General features: G+C 45.9%; 1 protein-coding gene across 2 annotated transcripts in view; it reads left to right on the forward strand.

The window, feature by feature from the left end:
• The window catches only part of foxk2a (forkhead box K2a), a 32,054-nt gene extending 10,195 nt beyond the window's left edge, over positions 1–21,859 (forward strand). The window contains exons 7-13 of one of the 2 annotated variants that reach the window (XR_013204739.1): positions 1,013–1,267; positions 5,393–5,551; positions 15,263–15,467; positions 17,813–17,918; positions 18,274–18,410; positions 20,955–21,067; positions 21,144–21,859. Coding sequence is in view for 1 of the 2 variants with exons in the window: in XM_077232174.1 (XP_077088289.1) it covers positions 1,013–1,267; positions 5,393–5,551; positions 15,263–15,417 (569 nt within the window). In the remaining variant the exon portion in view is untranslated. Of the gene's footprint in view, positions 1–1,012; positions 1,268–5,392; positions 5,552–15,262; positions 16,583–17,812; positions 17,919–18,273; positions 18,411–20,954; positions 21,068–21,143 lie in introns of those variants that run through there. The other variant, XM_077232174.1, reaches the window with a different exon arrangement.
• Positions 21,860–22,139: the final 280 nt, after the last annotated feature.

Here is a 22,139-nt window from a genome sequence, read left to right on the forward strand (position 1 = left end):
TCGGACTCAGTGATAAACACTCCTGACTGGACTCGGACTCAGTGATAAGCACTCCAGACTGGACTCGGACTCAGTGATAAACACTCCGGACTGGACTCGGACTCAGTGATAAGCACTCCAGACTGGACTCGGACTCAGTGATAAACACTACGGACTGGACTCGGACTCAGTGATAAGCACTCCAGACTGGTCTCGGACTCAGTGATAAGCACTCCAGACTGGTCTCGGACTCAGTGATAAACACTCCGGACTGGACTCGGACTCAGTGATAAACACTCCGGACTGGACTCGGACTCAGTGATAAACACTACGGACTGGACTCGGACTCAGTGATAAACTCTACGGACTGGACTCGGACTCAGTGATAAACACTCCGGACTGGACTCGGACTCAGTGATAAACTCTACGGACTGGACTCGGACTCAGTGATAAACACTCCGGACTGGACTCGGACTCTGTGATAAACACTCCGGACTGGACTCGGACTCAGTGATAAACACTCCGGACTGGACTCTGACTCGCTGATAAACACTCCGGACTCAGTGATAAACACTCCGGACTGGACTCGGACTCAGTGATAAACACTCCGGACTGGACTCTGACTCGGTGATAAACACTCCGGACTGGACTCGACTCAGTGATAAACACTCCGGACTGGACTCGGGCTCAGTGATAAACACTCTGGACTGGACTCGGACTCAGTGATAAACACTCTGGACTGGACTCGGACTCAGTGATAAACACTCTGGACTGGACTCGGACTCAGTGATAAACACTCCGGACTGGACTCGGACTCAGTGATAAACACTCCGGACTGGACTCGGATTCAGTGATAAACACTCCGGACTGGACTCGGACTCAGTGATGATCACTAGAGTCCGAGTCCAGTCTGGAGTCTTAAACACTCCGGACTGGACTCAAACTCAATGATAAACACTTCGGACTGTGTTCCACTACTTCTCATCTGAACAGCCAGCCCGTCCTCATCACAGTGTGTGTGTGTGTGCCACAGGTTCTCCTCTGAACACGCAGCCGGTCCTCATCACAGTGCAGCGGCAGCTCCCTCAGACCCTGAAGCCCCTGACCTACACCGTAGCTACTCCGGTGTCCTCCGCGTCCCAGCAGCCCCTGCAGGCGGTGCATGTGGTGCACCAGATCCCGGCGGTGTCCATGGCGACCGTCACCGGCCTGTCTGTGGCCGAGCCGGTGTTCAGCCAGACCAGCGCCGTGTCCACACGCGAGAACGGAGAGCACCAGGAGGTCAAAGGTGAGCGTGTGGAAGTTCTGATTATAGGGCTGAATATCAGAAGCTCTGTGGAATACTTGATTCTGATTGGCTGAGGTCTGATTTGCGGGTGTGTGTTTGTCTGGTTCAATCTGGAGACTCGCTCTCTCCCGTTCCACTCGCTCTCCCGTTCCACTCGCTCTCTCCCGTACCACTCGCTCTCTCTCTCTCCCGTTCCGCTCTCTCTCTCTCCCGTTCCACTCTCTCTCTCTCTCTCTCTCACTCTCTCTCTCCCGCTCCACTCTCTCTCTCCCGTTCCACTCGCTCCACTCTCTCTCCTATTCCACTCTCTCTCTCCCGTTACACTCGCTCTCTCCCGTTCCACTCGCTCTCTCCCGTTCCTCTCTCTCTCCCGTTCCACTCTCTCTCTCCCGTTCCACTCGCTCTCTCCCGTTCCACTCTCTCTCTACCATTCCACTCGATCCACTCTCTCTCTCCCGTTCCACTCGCTCTCTCCCGTTCCACTCTCTCTCTCCCATTCCACTCGCTCCACTCTCTCTCTCCAGTTACACTCGCTCCAATCTCTCTCCCGTTCCACTCGCTCTCTCCCATTCCACTCGCTCCATTCTCTCTCTCCCGTTCCACTCGTTCTGTCCTATTCCACTCTCCCTCCCTCCCGTTCCACTCTCTCTCTCCCGTTCCACTCTCTCTCTCTCCTGTTCCACTCTCCCTCCCTCCCGTTCCACTCTCTCTCTCCCGTTCCACTCTCTCTCTCCCGTTCCACTCTCTCTCTCTCCCGTTCCACTCTATCTCTCCCGTTCCACTCGCTCTCTCCCGTCCCACTCGCTCTCTCCCGTTCCACTCGCTCTCTCCCGTTCCACTCGCTCTCTCTCTCTCTCTCCCGTTCCACTCGCTCTCTCCCGTTCCACTCGCTCTCTCTCTCTCTCTCCCGTTCCACTCGCTCTCTCCCGTTCCACTCGCTCTCTCCCGTTCCACTCGCTCTCTCCCGTTCCACTCGCTCTCTCTCTCTCTCTCCCGTTCCACTCGCTCTCTCCCGTTCCACTCGCTCTCTCCCGTTCCACTCGCTCTCTCCCGTTCCACTCGCTCTCTCCCGTTCCACTCGCTCTCTCTCTCTCTCTCTCTCTCTCTCTCTCTCTCTCTCTCTCTCTCTCCCGTTCCACTCTCTCTCTCCCGTTCCACTCTCTCTCTCCCGTTCCACTCGCTCTGTCCCGTTCCACTCTCTCTCTCTCTCTCTCTCTCTCTCTCTCTCTCTCTCTCCCGTTCCACTCTCTCTCTCCCGTTCCACTCTCTCTCTCTCTCCCATTCCACTCTCTCTCTCCCGTTCCACTCTCTCTCTCTCTCTCTTTTCTGTTCCACTCGCTCTCTCCCGTTCCACTCTCTCTCTCTCTCTCTCTCTCTCTCTCTCTCTTTTCTGTTCCACTCGCTCTCTCCCGTTCCACTCGCTCTCTCTCTCTCTCTCCCGTTCCACTCGCTCTCTCCCGTTCCACTCGCTCTCTCCCGTTCCACTCGCTCTGTCCCGTTCCACTCTCTCTCTCTCTCTCTCTCTCTCTCTCTCTCTCTCTCTCCCGTTCCACTCTCTCTCTCCCATTCCACTCTCTCTCTCCCGTTCCACTCGCTCTGTCCCGTTCCACTCTCTCTCTCTCTCTCTCTCTCTCTCTCTCTCTCTCTCCCGTTCCACTCTCTCTCTCCCGTTCCACTCTCTCTCTCTCTCCCATTCCACTCTCTCTCTCCCGTTCCACTCTCTCTCTCTCTCTCTTTTCTGTTCCACTCGCTCTCTCCCGTTCCACTCTCTCTCTCTCTCTCTCTCTCTCTCTCCCGTTCCACTCGCTCTCTCTCTCTCTCTCTCCCGTTCCACTCGCTCTCTTTCTTTCTCTCTCTCTCCCGTTCCACTCTCTCTCTCCCGTTCCACTCTCTCTCTCCCGTTCCACTCTCTCTCTCCCGTTCCACTCTCTCTCTCGCTCTCTCTCTCTCCCGTTCCACTCTCTCTCTCGCTCTCTCTCTCTCCCGCTCCACTCTCTCTCTCCCGTTCCACTCTCTCTCTCCCATTCCACTCTCTCTCCCGTTCCACTCTCTCTCTCGCTCTCTCTCTCTCTCTCCCGTTCCACTCTCTTTCTCCCATTCCACTCTCTCTCTCTCTCTCCCGTTCCACTCGCTCTCTCTCTCTCTCTCTCTCCTGTTCCACTCGCTCTCTCTCTCTTTCTCTCCCGTTCCACTCTCTCTCTCTCTCTCTCTCTCTCCCGTTCCACTCGCTCTCTTTCTTTCTCTCTCTCTCCCGTTCCACTCGCTCTCTTTCTTTCTCTCTCTCTCTCCCGTTCCACTCTCTCTCTCCCGTTCCACTCTCTCTCTCCCGTTCCTCTCTCTCTCTCTCTCCCGTTCCTCTCTCTCTCTCCTGTTCCACTCGCTCTCTCGCTCTCTCTCTCTCTCCCGTTCCACTCTCTCTCTCTCCTGTTCCACTCGCTCTCTCTCTCTCTCCTGTTCCACTCGCGCTCTCTCTCTCTCTCCTGTTCCACTCGCTCTCTCTCTCTCTCTCTCCCGTTCCACTCTCTCTCTCTCTCTCTCCCGTTCCACTCGCTCTCTTTCTTTCTCTCTCTCCCGTTCCATTCGCTCTCTCTCTCTCTCTCTCTCCCGTTCCACTCGCTCTCTCTCTCTCTCTCCCGTTCCACTCGCTCTCTCTCTCTCTCTCTCTCTCCTGTTCCACTCGCTCTCTCTCTCTCTCCTGTTCCACTCGCTCTCTCTCTCTCTCTCTCTCGTTCCACTCGCTCTCTCTCTCTCTCTCTCTCCTGTTCCACTCGCTCTCTCTCTCTCTCCCGTTCCACTCTCTCTCTCTCTCTCTTGTTCCACTCGCTCTCTCTCTCTCTCTTGTTCCACTCGCTCTCTCTCTCTCTCTTGTTCCACTCGCTCTCTCTCTCTCTCTCTCTTGTTCCACTCGCTCTCTCTCTCTCTCTCCCGTTCCACTCGCTCTCTCTCTCTCTCTCTCCTGTTCCACTCGCTCTCTCTCTCTCTCTCTCTCTCTCTCTCCCGTTCCACTCGCTCTCTTTCTTTCTCTCTCTCTCTCTCCCGTTCAACTCTCTCTCTCTCTCTCTCTCTCTCTCCTGTTCCACTCGCTCTCTCTCTCTCTCTCTCTCTCTCTCTCTCTCTCCTGTTCCACTCGCTCTCTCTCTCTCTCTCCCGTTCCACTCGCTCTCTCTCTCTCTCTCCCGTTCCACTCGCTCTCTCTCGCTCTCTCTCTCTCTCTCTCTCTCTCTCCTGTTCCACTCGCTCTCTCTCTCTCTCCCGTTCCACTCTCTCTCTCTCTCTCCCGTTCCACTCTCTCTCTCTCTCTCTCTCTCCCGTTCCACTCTCTCTCTCTCTCTCTCTCCTGTTCCACTCGCTCTCTCTCTCTCTCTCCCGTTCCACTCGCTCGCTCTCTCTCTCTCTCTCTCTCTCTCCTGTTCCACTCGCTCTCTCTCTCGCTCTCTCTCTCTCTCTCTCTCTCCCGTTCCACTCGCTCTCTCTCTCTCTCTCTCTCTCTCTCTCTCTCTCTCTCTCTCTCTCTCTCTCTCTCCTGTTCCACTCTCTCTCTCTCTCTCTCTCTCTCTCTCTCTCTCTCTCTCTCTCTCTCTCTCTCTCTCCTGTTCCACTCGCTCTCTGTCTCTCTCTCTCTCCTGTTCCACTCGCTCTCTCTCTCTCTCTCTCTCCCGTTCCACTCGCTCTCTCTCTCTCTCCTGTTCCACTTGCTCTCTCTCTCTCTCCTGTTCCACTCGCTCTCTCTCTCTCTTGTTCCACTCGCTCTCTCTCTCTCTCTCTCTCTCTCTCTCTCTCTCTCCTGTTCCACTTGCTCTCTCTCTCTCTCCCGTTCCACTCGCTCTCTCTCTCTCTCTCTCTCTCTCTCTCTCTCCTGTTCCACTCGCTCTCTCTCTCTCTCTCTCCTGTTCCACTCGCTCTCTCTCTCTCTCTCTCCCGTTCCTCCTTTGAGTTCAGGCTTCAGTATCAGTCACTGTAATATCGTTGTCGTATCTTTTAAATTGTCATCTAAGAATTTAGACAGTTTCAAGTCATATCGATATTTTTTTGTCCAGTTATTATGTGGAAAGTATCTGAGTATGATGTGTAATATCATAACTGACATCAGAAAGCCTCTGTAATGCTGTGTGTCGCGTGTCTCAGTGAAAGTGGAGCCGGTTCCCTCCATCACGGCGTCTCTGGACGGGACGGCCCGTGTTCTGCAGACGGTCACTATCGTGGGTCAGCACCAGCTGCCGGTCAAGGCCATCACTCAGAACGGGACACATGTGGTCTCAGCGGTCCAGGGCTCCGGCAGCACCGGTGAGCATCTCTCGCATCACTAAGCCTTCAGGAAGGGTTACAGCTTGGGTTATTACAGTATTTACAGCTTCGGTTATTACATTATTTACAGCATGGTAGGCTTGCTACGGTAGTCGGTGTTACCGGTGTTACTCGGTGTTCAGTCGCAACACCAGTTTCATCACTTGCCCACCGCGACACTGAAAAAAGAAAAGAAAAAAGTTTAACGCAATTACGCAGTATCCGTTAAGTCCTGCGCACACACACATACACACACACGACCCACAGAAAAGAAGTATCGAGTTCTCTTTCGGTCTTGAACAAACCATAACACACAAATTATACCAAAATGTTTGTTTTGTTGAGTGTCCTCATAAGAGTCTTAAATGATTTAAATAAAGTCTTAAATGAATGTAGAGATTTGTGAGAAACCGTAGTGGACGTTATTGAGTGCACTTATTCAATCCCACATTGCACTGCATTAACGAGTGTACAGCTTCTGTACGCTCAACGGCTGTTCGAATTCGCTCGCTCGGTTTCATTCACTCCTTCAAGTGAACCGTATTAGTGTCTAACGTAGGGAATAAGCCTTACTTGGTGAATGAGGGTTTAGGGGGCGATTTCGGATTCAACACATGTTCTCAAGCAGGGAAAATAGAGGACACTGACAACAGACAGGACCGAGCAGGGAATATTTAATATGGAATAGGGCTGCACGATATTGGAAAAAAATTACATTGCGATATTTTTTTCCCAACGATATATATTGCGATATTGCGAGCCAACAATCCAGGCTAAAGTCAATAATTACCATTCCAATGATATCAATAAATTCACTAATAAGCAAGCTGACAAAAAGGTCACTTATGTTTTATTCCAAAATTAGAACATATTTCTGTAAACAGACAAGCAGAACAGATTTTTAAATAAAAAAAGCAGCTTTACACCACCAACCCTCTGATTGGTTTACAAAAATATAACTGAAAATATTTTTTTATTTTTATAAAACAACTTATAAGCATTTTGGTTCACAATCTTTTGTTTTTAAGTCAACTTTTCTTAGCCAAAGTGCCAAAGTAAAACAGTGTTGGTCATCATCATAATGGCTAAATATATGAAATAAACAAAATGAAATAAAACTTTAATACATTTTGTATTAAATCTTCTAAACAGAGTATTAGAACATATTGTAAACAGAAAAGCAGAACACATTTAAACAGCAGCTTTACACCAACCCCCTGATTGGTTCAAAAAAATATAACTTAAAATAAATATTTTTTTATAAAACAACTTAAGCATTTTGGTTCACAATCTTTTTTAAGTCAACTTTTCTTAGCAAAAGTGCCAAAGTAAAACAGTGTTGGTCATCATCATAATGGCTAAATATATGAAATAAACAAAATGAAATAAAACTTCTCCTAAACTGAGTATTCTTTAGCATGATGCATGCTTATGTATTCTGTATGCTTTGCTTACTCAAGGTTTTTAGCTAAGAACACAAGTCTATCAACCTTTGCAGGCTTGAGACAGGTTCGTTGGCAGGTGATGATCGTTGGCAACATCCTCCTTTTTGTAGCCGAAATAGTCCCAAATAGCTGATTTTGACTTTCTTTTTGGTACGAAATCATCCTTTGCTTGCGGCGGATTCTCTTCGTCGCTCATTTTTAGCTACAGGATTGCCAGAGAATGTTGGCTGTGAGCGGTGCCGGTGACCAGCAGCACAGCGAACCAATCACTGTGCAGGCACGCGGAACGTGCATGTCACCCCAGCAACAAGCCATACAACAAACTCGTGTTTACTGTGTGCTACCGTTCTCTTAATACGTCCGGGTGCTACCATTCTTCACATCGCATGTTCCGACGATGTGACTATCGCGCATGCGCACATCGCGATGTCGATGCTAAAACAGAATATCGTTCAGCCCTAATATGGAACAAAGTCTCAACTTTCAAATTTGATCAGTCAAAGAAAATTAAACAATAAATATGTCTACCGTTTTGTGGCTCTTTAATGTGTCGTGACAGATTGCCTCAGTTAAAGCCAAATTCAAATCCACCGACGTTAATCTACTAACTCTCCTGACTGCTTTGTCGGACAAAAATTGTGGATTTTGATTGGTCAGATCACATGTCAAACAAACTCCCTGTGATGGATGAATTGATGCTAATTTAAAAGTTAAAGTGAAGTGCGCACTGCCGCACCAGCTTTTTATAAGCGTTGTAAAAAAAAATTGTTTCGTTTTCAAATTAGCGCCAATTCAGGGCACAATAACAAAACAGTGCTGCTCTGCACGACCACCAATTATGCATGTCTGTGCAAACGCGTGAATTTTACGTTTCTCTTTAAATTAATGATTTAAAAGCCTCCGCCGGTGATACCGGTATTACCGGTATTGTCACACGTCGATTAACCGGTGGGAAAATATCCTCACCATCACATCCCTACATCATGGGTTATTACAGTATTTACAGCTTGGGTTATTACAGTATTTGCAGCTTGGATTATTACAGTATTTACAGCTTGGGTTATTACAGTATTTGCAGCTTGGGTTATTACAGTATTTGCAGCTTGGGTTATTACAGTATTTGCAGCTTGGGTTATTACAGTATTTGCAGCTTGGGTTATTACAGTATTTGCAGCTTGGGTTATTACAGTATTTGCAGCTTGGGTTATTACAGTATTTGCAGCTTGGGTTATTACAGTATTTACAGCTTGGGTTATTACAGTATTTACAATTTGGGTTATTACAGTATTTGCAGCTTGGGTTATTACAGTATTTGCAGCTTGGGTTATTACAGTATTTACAGCTTGGGTTATTACAGTATTTACAGCTTGGGTTATTACAGTATTTACAGCTTGGGTTATTACAGTATTTACAGCTTGGGTTATTACAGTATTTGCAGCTTGGGTTATTACGGTATTTATTAGGGCTGGCCGTTCATTACCGTTTTTTTAGTTTCAATTTTGTCTTGCATTAATAATGAGAGCAAGATTATTGTGCAGCCGTCAGGCTCTGTTTACAGCTGATGTAAGATGTGTTTCAGTCGATCGGATCACAGTGAAAAACATTCCCGTTTCTCCTGCGGTTTTAATCCGGCTCTTCTGTCCAGTTTCAGCCACTTCTGTCCTGATTTCTATTGGCAGGTATATGGATGGGTTTTTTTTTGTCAGATCTTTTGATCTAATGGACAAAATAAACTTAATTTACATATAAAACGCGACAAGAGACGACAGTCACACGGAGAGCAGCAGCTTTAGTTTCTGATCTGAAGAAATCAAGAACGCTGAGAGTGTGTGTGAGAGAGATCAAGAACGCTGAGAGTGTGTGTGTGAGACATCAGGAACGCTGAGAGTGTGTGTGAGAGATCAGGAACGCTGAGAGTGTGTGTGTGAGAGATCAGGAACGCTGAGAGTGTGTGAGAGAGATCAGGAACGCTGAGAGTGTGTGTGTGAGAGATCAGGAACGCTGAGAGTGTGTGTGTGAGAGATCAGGAACGCTGAGAGTGTGTGTGTGTGAGAGATCAGGAACGCTGAGAGTGTGTGTGAGAGAGATCAGGAACGCTGAGAGTGTGTGAGAGAGATCAGGAACGCTGAGAGTGTGTGTGTGTGAGATCAGGAACGCTGAGAGAGTGTGTGTGTGTGTGAGATCAGGAACGCTGAGAGTGTGTGTGAGAGATCAGGAACGCTGAGAGTGTGTGTGTGTGAGAGATCAGGAACGCTGAGAGTGTGTGTGTGAGAGATCAGGAACGCTGAGAGTGTGTGTGTGTGAGAGATCAGGAACGCTGAGAGTGTGTGTGTGAGAGATCAGGAACGCTGAGAGTGTGTGTGTGAGAGATCAGGAACGCTGAGAGTGTGTGTGTGTGTGAGAGATCAGGAACGCTGAGAGTGTGTGTGAGAGAGATCAGGAACGCTGAGAGTGTGTGAGAGAGATCAGGAACGCTGAGAGTGTGTGTGTGTGAGATCAGGAACGCTGAGAGAGTGTGTGTGTGTGTGAGATCAGGAACGCTGAGAGTGTGTGTGTGAGATCAGGAACGCTGAGAGTGTGTGTGTGAGAGATCAGGAACGCTGAGAGTGTGTGTGTGAGAGATCAGGAACGCTGAGAGTGTGTGTGTGAGAGATCAGGAACGCTGAGAGTGTGTGTGTGAGAGATCAGGAACGCTGAGAGTGTGTGTGTGTGAGAGATCAGGAACGCTGAGAGTGTGTGTGTGTGTGTGAGAGATCAGGAACGCTGAGAGTGTGTGTGTGTGTGAGAGATCAGGAACGCTGAGAGTGTGTGTGTGAGAGATCAGGAACGCTGAGAGTGTGTGTGTGGGAGATCAGGAACGCTGAGAGTGTGTGTGTGTCAGAGATCAGGAACGCTGAGAGTGTGTGTGTGTGAGAGATCAGGAACGCTGAGAGTGTGTGTGAGAGATCAGGAACGCTGAGAGTGTGTGTGAGAGATCAGGAACGCTGAGAGTGTGTGTGTGAGAGATCAGGAACGCTGAGAGTGTGTGTGTGAGAGATCAGGAACGCTGAGAGTGTGTGTGTGTGTGAGAGATCAGGAATGCTGAGAGTGTGTGTGTGAGAGATCAGGAACGCTGAGAGTGTGTGTGAGAGAGATCAGGAACGCTGAGAGTGTGTGTGTGAGATCAGGAACGCTGAGAGTGTGTGTGTGAGAGATCAGGAACGCTGAGAGTGTGTGTGTGAGAGATCAGGAACGCTGAGAGTGTGTGTGTGAGAGATCAGGAACGCTGAGAGTGTGTGTGTGAGATCAGGAACGCTGAGAGTGTGTGTGTGAGAGATCAGGAACGCTGAGAGTGTGTGTGTGAGAGATCAGGAACGCTGAGAGTGTGTGTGAGAGATCAGGAACGCTGAGAGTGTGTGTGAGAGATCAGGAACGCTGAGAGTGTGTGTGAGAGAGATCAGGAACGCTGAGAGTGTGTGTGTGAGAGATCAGGAACGCTGAGAGTGAGTGTGTGTGTGTGAGAGATCAGGAACGCTGAGAGTGTGTGTGTGAGAGATCAGGAACGCTGAGAGTGAGTGTGTGTGTGTGAGATCAGGAACGCTGAGAGAGTGTGTGTGTGTGTGAGATCAGGAACGCTGAGAGTGTGTGTGTGTGTGAGAGATCAGGAACGCTGAGAGTGTGTGTGAGAGATCAGGAACGCTGAGAGTGTGTGTGTGAGAGATCAGGAACGCTGAGAGTGTGTGTGTGGGAGATCAGGAACGCTGAGAGTGTGTGTGAGAGATCAGGAACGCTGAGAGTGTGTGTGAGAGATCAGGAACGCTGAGAGTGTGTGTGAGAGATCAGGAACGCTGAGAGTGTGTGTGTGAGAGATCAGGAACGCTGAGAGTGTGTGTGTGAGAGATCAGGAACGCTGAGAGTGTGTGTGAGAGATCAGGAACGCTGAGAGTGTGTGAGAGAGATCAGGAACGCTGAGAGTGTGTGTGTGAGAGATCAGGAACGCTGAGAGTGAGTGTGTGTGTGTGAGATCAGGAACGCTGAGAGAGTGTGTGTGTGTGTGTGTGTGGGAGATCAGGAACGCTGAGAGTGTGTGTGTGTGTGTGAGAGATCAGGAACGCTGAGAGTGTGTGTGTGTGTGTGTGAGAGATCAGGAACGCTGAGAGTGTGTGTGTGTGTGTGTGTGGGAGATCAGGAACGCTGAGAGTGTGTGTGTGTGTGTGAGAGATCAGGAACGCTGAGAGTTTGTGTGTGTGTGTGGGAGATCAGGAACGCTGAGAGTGTGTGTGTGTGTGAGAGATCAGGAACGCTGAGAGTGTGTGTGTGGGAGATCAGGAACGCTGAGAGTGTGTGTGTGTGTGTGTGGGAGATCAGGAACGCTGAGAGTGTGTGTGTGTGTGTGTGTGTGTGTGTGTGTGTGAGAGATCAGGAACGCTGAGAGTGTGTGTGTGAGAGATCAGGAACGCTGAGAGTGTGTGTGAGAGATCAGGAACGCTGAGAGTGTGTGTGTGAGAGATCAGGAACGCTGAGAGTGTGTGTGTGGGAGATCAGGAACGCTGAGAGTGTGTGTGTGTGTGAGAGATCAGGAACGCTGAGAGTGTGTGTGTGGGAGATCAGGAACGCTGAGAGTGTGTGTGTGTGTGAGAGATCAGGAACGCTGAGAGTGTGTGTGTGTGTGGGAGATCAGGAACGCTGAGAGTGTGTGTGTGTGTGGGAGATCAGGAACGCTGAGAGTGTGTGTGTGAGAGATCAGGAACGCTGAGAGTGTGTGTGTGGGAGATCAGGAACGCTGAGAGTGTGTGTGAGAGATCAGGAACGCTGAGAGTGTGTGTGAGAGAGATCAGGAACGCTGAGAGTGTGTGTGTGAGAGATCAGGAACGCTGAGAGTGAGTGTGTGTGTGTGAGAGATCAGGAACGCTGAGAGTGTGTGTGTGAGAGATCAGGAACGCTGAGAGTGAGTGTGTGTGTGTGAGATCAGGAACGCTGAGAGAGTGTGTGTGTGTGTGAGATCAGGAACGCTGAGAGTGTGTGTGTGTGTGAGAGATCAGGAACGCTGAGAGTGTGTGTGAGAGATCAGGAACGCTGAGAGTGTGTGTGTGAGAGATCAGGAACGCTGAGAGTGTGTGTGAGAGATCAGGAACGCTGAGAGTGTGTGTGAGAGATCAGGAACGCTGAGAGTGTGTGTGAGAGATCAGGAACGCTGAGAGTGTGTGTGTGGGAGATCAGGAACGCTGAGAGTGTGTGTGAGAGATCAGGAACGCTGAGAGTGTGTGTGAGAGATCAGGAACGCTGAGAGTGTGTGTGAGAGATCAGGAACGCTGAGAGTGTGTGTGTGAGAGATCAGGAACGCTGAGAGTGTGTGTGTGAGAGATCAGGAACGCTGAGAGTGTGTGAGAGAGATCAGGAACGCTGAGAGTGTGTGTGTGAGAGATCAGGAACGCTGAGAGTGAGTGTGTGTGTGTGAGATCAGGAACGCTGAGAGAGTGTGTGTGTGTGTGTGTGTGGGAGATCAGGAACGCTGAGAGTGTGTGTGTGTGTGAGAGATCAGGAACGCTGAGAGTGTGTGTGTGTGTGTGTGAGAGATCAGGAACGCTGAGAGTGTGTGTGTGTGTGTGTGTGGGAGATCAGGAACGCTGAGAGTGTGTGTGTGTGTGTGAGAGATCAGGAACGCTGAGAGTGTGTGTGTGTGTGTGGGAGATCAGGAACGCTGAGAGTGTGTGTGTGTGTGAGAGATCAGGAACGCTGAGAGTGTGTGTGTGGGAGATCAGGAACGCTGAGAGTGTGTGTGTGTGTGTGTGGGAGATCAGGAACGCTGAGAGTGTGTGTGTGTGTGTGTGTGTGTGTGTGTGAGAGATCAGGAACGCTGAGAGTGTGTGTGTGAGAGATCAGGAACGCTGAGAGTGTGTGTGAGAGATCAGGAACGCTGAGAGTGTGTGTGTGTGAGATCAGGAACGCTGAGAGAGTGTGTGTGTGTGTGAGATCAGGAACGCTGAGAGTGTGTGTGTGGGAGATCAGGAACGCTGAGAGTGTGTGTGTGAGAGATCAGGAACGCTGAGAGTGTGTGTGTGGGAGATCAGGAACGCTGAGAGTGTGTGTGTGTGTGAGAGATCAGGAACGCTGAGAGTGTGTGTGTGTGTGTGTGTGTGTGTGTGTGTGGGAGATCAGGAACGCTGAGAGTGTGTGTGTGAGATCAGGAACGCTGAGAGTGTGTGTGTGAGAGATCAGGAACGCTGAGAGTGTGTGTGTGGGAGATCAGGAACGCTGAGAGTGTGTGTGTGTGTGAGAGATCAGGAACGCTGAGAGTGTGTGTGTGTGTGGGAGATCAGGAACGCTGAGAGTGTGTGTGTGAGAGATCAGGAACGCTGAGAGTGTGTGTGTGGGAGATCAGGAACGCTGAGAGTGTGTGTGAGAGAGATCAGGAACGCTGAGAGTGTGTGTGTGAGATCAGGAACGCTGAGAGAGCGTGTGTGTGTGAGATCAGGAACGCTGAGAGAGTGTGTGTGTGAGAGATCAGGAACGCTGAGAGTGTGTGTGTGTGATCAGGAACGCTGAGAGTGCGTGTGTGTGTGAGATCAGGAACGCTGAGAGTGCGTGTGTGTGTGAGATCAGGAACGCTGAGAGAGTGTGTGTGTGAGAGATCAGGAACGCTGAGAGTGTGTGTGTGTGATCAGGAACGCTGAGAGTGTGTGTGTGTGAGATCAGGAACGCTGAGAGTGTGTGTGTGTGTGTGAGATCAGGAACGCTGAGAGTGTGTGAGAGAGATTTTTATAAAATGTAAATATGTTAATAAAAACAAATTACTATTAGTTATCTTATAAAATTCAATCAGGCAATCATACATTTCACAATTTTGTATATATATAATAATGTCAAGAATTCAGAAGTGCATTTATAGCCTACACTACAAAGAAATAATATGCAATTAAATTATGCTTATTTTAAATGTATTGAGCAGGCTAGATATAACAAAATATATTGGCGTTTAATAATATTTCAGTGCGCAAACCCATGATAACATGAAAAACAGAGTGCACACAGCGTGTATGCGCATCGCGGGATTCGCGGGTGCAGAATGATGGGTAACAGTTTACAATAATAGTACATCACTTCAGCGCTGCACTGCAGTGCGCATTTAAAAGTTCACGTCACAAAGCGAAGAAATGTCGAGCGCACAAATCCTAGTGCGATTTGTTCCTTTGTTTCACAGTTTTAAATTCAAGTTATTGTGCGTTTGATGCCGATTCATACTCCTTGTGATGTGTGTGATCTAACAAGCACACGGTAGTGAGACGTGCAGCAACAAACTCCAACAAAATAAAGTAATTTTATGCAAATCTACAGCCTTTTATCTACAGATCATGCATTATAATGTGAATATATCATATTGGAGAGAGTTTTACCGTGCATCCAAGAGGCGCGCGCGCTGTTTGAATATGAATGGAGAATGATTGACAGCCGCAGAGGAGGGAAAACGAGTTTCCTTAATGATGTAAATAGACTTCTGTCCCTCACATTAAGCTATGGAATGTCTTCAGATGACTTTGTCGCCCAAACTGACATGAAAAAAGCGGGAGGCGCCGAAAAGCGCGCTGTTTGCATCCCTGCTTGTCAAAACGTGGCAAAGACGCATCAAAAAGCTGCAGTAACAGTATACTGTAACCATTTGGCACTTAAAAAGCACGTCACGACACATAATTCCCCGTCTTCTCTTACTAAAGAATATTTTTGACTTATTTATGAAATGCATAACTGATGCTACTAAAATTTATACTGGCCATTGGGGTGGCGTATACTGCCCCTGGCCACCCCCTGGTGGCGACATTGTGGTCAGCAGACGGAGAGCTCGACCACATGAGCATCTACAACTCCAAAACCAATCCGGTCGATTGTCGAGCTAATGGACCAAAACGTTTACTCCTGTATCTGATCCGATCGACTGAACCGCTTCTCAACACCAGCTGTAACCTTTCTGTCGTTTCACATCATCTCTCCTCACTTCCCTTCAAGGGTTAAAGGGATCGTTCACCCAAAAATAAAAATTAGCCCATGATTTACTCTCCCTCAAGCCATCCTAGGTGTTTATGACATTCTTCTTTCAGACGAACACAATCTGAGTTATATTAAACAATGTCCTGGCTCTTCCAAGCTTTATAATAGCAGTGAATGGCTGTTTCCGTTTTAAGTTCATAAAAGTGCATCTGTCCATCATAAAAGTGGGCTAGTTTTCATTTTTGGGTGAGTGATCCCTTTAATGCAGCGGAGCGCTTTGCTAATGCTAATGTCTGGTCCTCAGCGAGTCCGCTGCACATGCTAGCGACGCACGCCTCGGCCTCCGCATCCCTCCCCACCAAACGCCAGAACGGAGAGCAGGACCAGCAGCCCGAACCCAAACGGGTCAAGACCGACTCCATCCCAGTGGAGAGAGACCAGCAAACCCATGCCGACTAGCCCAGCGTCTCCTGACCTCTGACCTCGACTCGTTCTCCCCGCTCTTGAAGGTGAGATGAAGAGAGAAGCTTCTGGTCAACACTCACAGATATATGCACACTCATATACTCATATAGCCTACTTGAAGTCACAGAATGAAGCGTATTGTTGTTCCTGTCTGGCGTAACCCAGCAGAGAAGCTCGGGCTGATCGAGGACGAGCCCTGGACCCTGAACAAGCAGCTGATGACGATGTAGATGTTTATGTAATTGTCACGCATGTATCAGACGTGTTCTCCGTTCCCAGAGATCCTGAACATTACATTCAGCTGACAGTCAGAAACGGACTCGCCAAACCTGGCTAAGAGCGATTGGCTCTTACAGTGTCCGCTTCACACTCACACACAGGAAAGTCGAGCGCTGTTCCCTCGGGAAAGGGAACGTGTGCCGGCTCCGGAATCATGGCAGCTAGCCTCCACGTCCAGCCAATGCAGTCTTCAGTAGATATGCAGTATTTTGTCGTATGTGTACTTTAGGATCTTATTTGTGTGTGTTTCCCGAGGCACAAATACTCAACAAAAACTGGCTTTTTCCCCATTCTGTTTTCTTTTTAAAGACGTGGACTTGTGGTCATGGAAATGAATGTATTCACTTCATTCTTATTTTTATGTTTTCAGAAAAAGAGAAACACTATTGAGGGTTTGAGTTACTCTCTATTGCATCAGATCAAAATGATGTTTACTCGCATCCTCTTTTTTCATATTTTAACCAATAACCTATGAGATAGATATATTTCCATTTGTACTTTGTTCAAATATATCATCTTGCATGAACGTGTTGAGAAAATGTGCTGTGCCCGATTCGATTCCTGATGAAAGATGGAAGGAGAAAAAATGCAAAATATTTTGTACAATTGGGATCATTACTGCACTTACCTTTCGTTTCTACTATTTCCTTTCTTCCCCGTTGTTTTCCTTTTATATTGGAGATGTCGTTGGCTGTGTTTGTTATCTTTGTGTTGAAGTTGTCTCTTTGCTTGTTAATAATATTATTTTATCCTGTTCCAACAACTGAAAGAGTCTACACGGATAGAACGTGTTCCACAAGGAAAAATAAGTGCTAGATGTTGTTCAGCTTCAGTGGGTATATGCATTTTTTATAAATTAAATTAAAGCTCCATAACTTCAGTGTGTTTGTGTGTGTGAGTTGCTGCTGTGTGTCTCTAGGTGGCGCTGATGACCAAACATGAACCGTGTCCTAGCCGAAGCCGAGCCGAGTGTTCAGTAACGCTCTCTAACACTGTAAAGGCTTCGACTCTGTGAAGTCAAAGCTCTTGTTTATGAAGGATACGAATGATGTATTGTGAAATACACTTCTCTCTCCAGGTTGCTGCTGGAAACAATGAACTGATTTCTGGATAAAGATTGTGCCATTCATTTGTTGACAGAAACTACAGTAACTGCGTCACTTACTGTTAAACAGAAGTGATGAAATGATACAATGTTAATTGTTGCCTGTTAATTATTGTCTGAGTTATGCTTTCTGTACACCTAAAGACTTGGGTTCACAGTTTTTAGTCTCAGACTAAAGACTTGCGATAATATCAAACATGTTTGATATGAAAGACTAGAGAAAGACTGGCATAAATCGGGTCGCGGACTGCAGATTATCATTTAACGATCGAGACGACGGGAGCGCGCCGAGACTCCAGTAAGGTTCCTAAAGACTGCCAGTCTTTAGTCTGGGACTGTGAAAATCCTTTGGTGTATTTCCGGTATTAGTTGATAAAAGGGTTAGGCTTGTTTTTTTTTTTCATCTTTACATTTCTAAGCTTTCAGATTTATTTTCGATTAGCTGACGATTTGCATGTGATTTTATAGCGATGGTCCTCATTAAAGGATCCTGAAGCAGAAGAGCGGATTAAAGAGTATTTCCCTGAGGAACTGGACCCTGTGTGTCTGAAGACTAGATCTGCTCATCCTTCACGGCTCGTGCGTTATAAGAGTCGCTATCATGCTTTTCCTAACCCTAACCCACCGCTACACGCGACCGCAGGATTAGCTTAGCTCAGGGTTATCTCTTTAGCAGTTCTCATAATAGTGTTTCAAAGCAGACTTACATAAACAGCTCGTTTCACTGTTACAATTGAGGAAGTATTTTTTATCAATTACTGATTATTCTGGTTAATACTCAGTATAGTAATATCTATACCAATATGTCTGTTTTGATGGCTTGTAATGTCACTATCAAGGTTTGCATGAGCTGTTCCCAGTGTTACTGTACTTTCCCTCATTGTGAAAGACTGCAGTATTTAACAGCTCAAGTGTCCACACACACAATAGCAGGTGTGTTTTTGTGTACGCTCGTGTGTTTGCCTGGGTGTGTTATGATGAAGTTACAGTCTGTGTGTTCTTCAGGCTTTACTGAGAGTTCAGAACGGCTGTTTGCTGTAAACACTCGATGAAGAACGAGATCAGCGGGTTTCTGATGATCGGGGTCTCACACACTTCGGTCCTAATGAAGGTTTGCAGAGGCATATTCATAATGCTCGTTTTAACAGTTCAAATACTGGGAAAGCTATATGACTTTGAAAGTATGAATGAATTAAAACCAGTGATTTTGCACGATTCACAAACCAGAAATAAAGGGGCTTTATTAAAAAATTGTGTTTCCAGAAAAATACCAAAACCAAGAAACTGGCCAAATGATTCATTTCTGACGACTCTCTATTTCATAAAGAATGAAATGTAGCATATAAAATGTGAAATATATTTCAGTATTAACACGTTAAAAGTACAAAAACATAAATCATGTATAAAGTGCTCATAGAAATGCATGAAATTAAAAACTTTTCCCTGATGAATGACTTATTTCTCAGACAGTCCAAATGTGAAGGTTTGGTTAAAGCCGTCTTCGTCAGGAGAAGAAGAGAAGTCCCTGTGAGAGAAAACAGCATCAGAAACACTGATCGAGTCCAGGGGCCTGTTTTAATAAGGAGGATCAACTAACTCTGAGGTAAAACTTGAACTCTGAGTTGACTTACTCTTGAGTTTTCGGGTTCAGAACAGCTGAATTGAGCTAGTTCAACCAACTCTGAGTAGGCTGACTGAGTTAAGCGCGTGCACCAAGACTATGAAAAGCCATGATCAATGGAGCTCCGAAATTACGATTCACCATGGCAACAGCACCCGCCAAAAAGACGTCCACATGTTCCGAGTCCATACACAAGTATAATTCTTATTCACTGTTATATTATCGGGTGAAAACTGACAGAAAGGTAAGTTATTGAACTAATACTCATTTTCTTGCAACAAAAACAAAAAAATGCTGCAGCAACCAAAAATGAACAAATTCATAATTCAATCATTTTTGACAGATCTCCAATTCTGAAACGGAAAACCCAGAGTTTGCCTCATTTCAGGGTTAACATACTCAGAGTTTTCACTTAACCTCTGAAACACGCCCTGGACACACTCACCAACAGGCAATCTACAGTTAGCATACATTAACTGATCAATTATGAAGAAAAAAAGACTTTTTGTAAAATTGTACAATAAGCCTGCATTCATACAACTGAACACCAATCAGCATATGATTATATATATATTATGTGAGTTTAATAGTGGAGTGGATTGAATATTTATTTCACCACTTTAGTTTAATGGTGCTATAATTTCTCAATACACACGTTTAACTGGTAAACAGTTTATAGTTTCACTAATATCACGTTAACGAGCGTCAGCCCTAATGTCCGACAAGTGCAGAATTCAGTGCATTAAATGATTAAAGTGAAAGTGAGCAGTGGATGATCCGCTGAAGGAAGTGTGTGTTCATCATATCAGCTTCTCCAGGATGTGACGTCATTTCTGATGGTTAAACAATTATGAGATTTTGTGGTATTAGTTGGTTTGTCTCGCAACAAACCATTCCATACTCTTAGATCAAATTAGATAGCCTAAATCAGTTTAATATTAGTTAAAGTAGATCTAAACATTCAGATAAACTGTTAATCCCAATTAACCTTAGCGCTTTGTTTCCATGGTGTTCATTTTCTTGCATTTGTGTAAGCAATTTAGCATATATGTCTGAAAGACTGCTGTAGATTTTCTTAAGGTATTTAATGAGCCTTAAATCTATCTTCAGTTTATAGTCGCAGAGCTCAAGAAGGAGCGAGTCGTTGAGAAACCATCGTTATAGTTATGGGATTGACGGCTCAATCGCACTGAAAAGCCTTCATGTAAACTCCTTAATCGATACGATTGAGCTCGATCAGAATAAGATTTCGATCGGAATAAAAGGGGTGTTTATTCCTTTTCTAATCCGATCGAGAGAACATGTAAACACTTGATCGGATTGAAACCCGAAAGCACTGCGCATGTGCAATGGTGTAGAAATAGCGTATAATGTCCCACATAGCAACATTGTGTCGGCCCAGAGGCGGCCCAAGTCTGGCACTTGTGGAATGCGGATCTGGCCCACATACAGCGTGGAATGACGGCCCTTGGGTGGCCCACTCCTGTTTGCCAGATCTGGGCCACAAGCAGGCCATAGCAATGCCACATGTCAGCCAAGAGCAAAGAAATAAACCATAACTGGACCTTATCTGAGCCACAAAATCTGTGTATATTAAATATGAAGTAATTTCCGCCTTAATAAAGCCTGTTAACAAGCAGAATCACTGAAGGAAAGAAGAGAACAGAAAAAGAGACGAGCAGAAACACAAGAACTACAACTGACTTCAGACACAGCCTTAGATGAAATCCACTGAAGAGAAAAGAAGACATTAAATCTGTGAAGATCTCAGCAGAGGAATAAACAACTCCACAAACAGCATTACCAGCTTCACTTACTAACCAGACTCACTTTATTTCTGTCAGACGTCTGCAGAAGTTTTATTGAGAATTATCATTGGATTTGATTTGAACACTGAGATGATTGGTGAAACAAAGGTAACTAATTATAAACTGTTTTTATTTTGTGTGAAAATGATTTTCATCCACAAAAATTATGACCTTTTATTATAAATTATTGCCTGAAGGTTTTCTTCTTCAAAGATTACTGTTGTTTACTAGATGAAAACAGTCTGAGATTAATGTGTGAAGAGAACAAAGAAATATGAAGTTAAATTGTCATTCCTAATAAAGTTGAATTTATAAAGAGTGTGGAAATGTGATCTAATTTGTAATTGATGGGTTTAATTTGCATTAAACACTTTACAATAAGTTTCCATTAGTTAATGCATTGACTAACAAGGAGCAACACATTAGTTACAGTCGCCTATTTATTCATTTTCGTTTATGTTAGTTCATACAAAACTTGTGTTCATGATCATGTCAGCTCGGGTTTATTAAATAATACGACTTTTGATTTGAATAGGCATAATGTAGGCTATTAGTAAATGTTGAAATTAACATTACCTAAGATTAATAAATGCTGTAGTATTTTTCATTGCTAGTTTAGCCTATGCTATAAACATGCTAGCCATAAAATTAGCTGTACTGTAGTGAAACAATGGACTAGGCTATTTTATCCTACAAATAATTTCCTGTTGTTATACAGAACTGTGTGACTGAAAGCTGAACCGGAAGTGACCGGCAGATGGCGCTAGTGATCTTCGCGAGCACTGCAGACATGCGCAGTGTGAGATCATCTATCAAACATGGCACCTCAAAGTGAGCAGAATCATTCAGTTTTATGTCCGTTTCCACTGTGTGAGTAAATATTAAACATTATATCTCTCTTCTGCAGAATAACCCGTGTATACCTGAAAGCTTGTGTCAGTGTTCACAGATATTCCTCCAGAAACACGGATCCTGTCCGGCACAAACATAATGAGCTGCTGGAAATAATTGTGTCCTGAGGGAAAAGAGCCAGTGAAAAGCTTGTACTTTTGTAAACTGTTCATTGAATACGTCCAAGAAACGAACGCTGAACGGACCTTTTTAGTGTGAAAGAAAGTGACAGTCAAAGATGTTGAGCTTTTCCCGACGGCATTAAATGCAAATGTCAGTGTATATTGACTGATCATAAGTGCAGCAGTGAAGTGAGAAAGCTCTCGTCCTCTTCCGCTGTTAAACTAACACTCTCCCGCAGGGCTGGATCCACACTAGCTATATATCATGCTGTATATCCAGATCCTTGGTGTGAAGGACGGTAAATTATTCATCACTCAAAGCTGTACTTGTAATAGCCTGAATCTATAGCCGACGTGTGTAAACTGATAATTCTGTGGAAAACAATCCTTCGATCCTTCGATAGCGTGCAGCTTCTGCAGCACTAACATCCAGATCTGAAACTGTTGCAGATTTCTCTGTTTTGTTAAGTCACCTTCATTAATATAGAGCTTTTTTTGTCATTTATATATTACATTTCATAGCAGCTTTACAGTGATAATAGGAGATTACAGTAACAGAGATTGTTTAGGCTTTACAGCAGATCTAGAATAAAGTTATTGTCCAGCTAAAGTTAGTTTTGATTGATTCACTTCCGTTGTAAAGATCATTAGTTATTAACTTAGCGGCCGCTAACACACACAGTTCTGACAGAAACGCTTAACACACTCCTGCACACTCGCACAGCAGTGTCTGAGCTCGTGAACACACACTGTGAAACAGGATCCAAGGTGCAAGTTTTGAAAAATTTTAAAAGCTTGATCATCTCTGTGATAACTTCGAAAACGTGAATCTGTGAAACGCTGACGGCGCACATGCGTATCACGTGTATTTATACTCAGTATATATCTGC

Source organism: Siphateles boraxobius, unplaced genomic scaffold, assembly GCF_051911475.1.
Source record: "Siphateles boraxobius isolate OS27281-9 unplaced genomic scaffold, OSU_SipBor_1 166, whole genome shotgun sequence".
Taxonomy (NCBI): domain Eukaryota; kingdom Metazoa; phylum Chordata; class Actinopteri; order Cypriniformes; family Leuciscidae; genus Siphateles; species Siphateles boraxobius.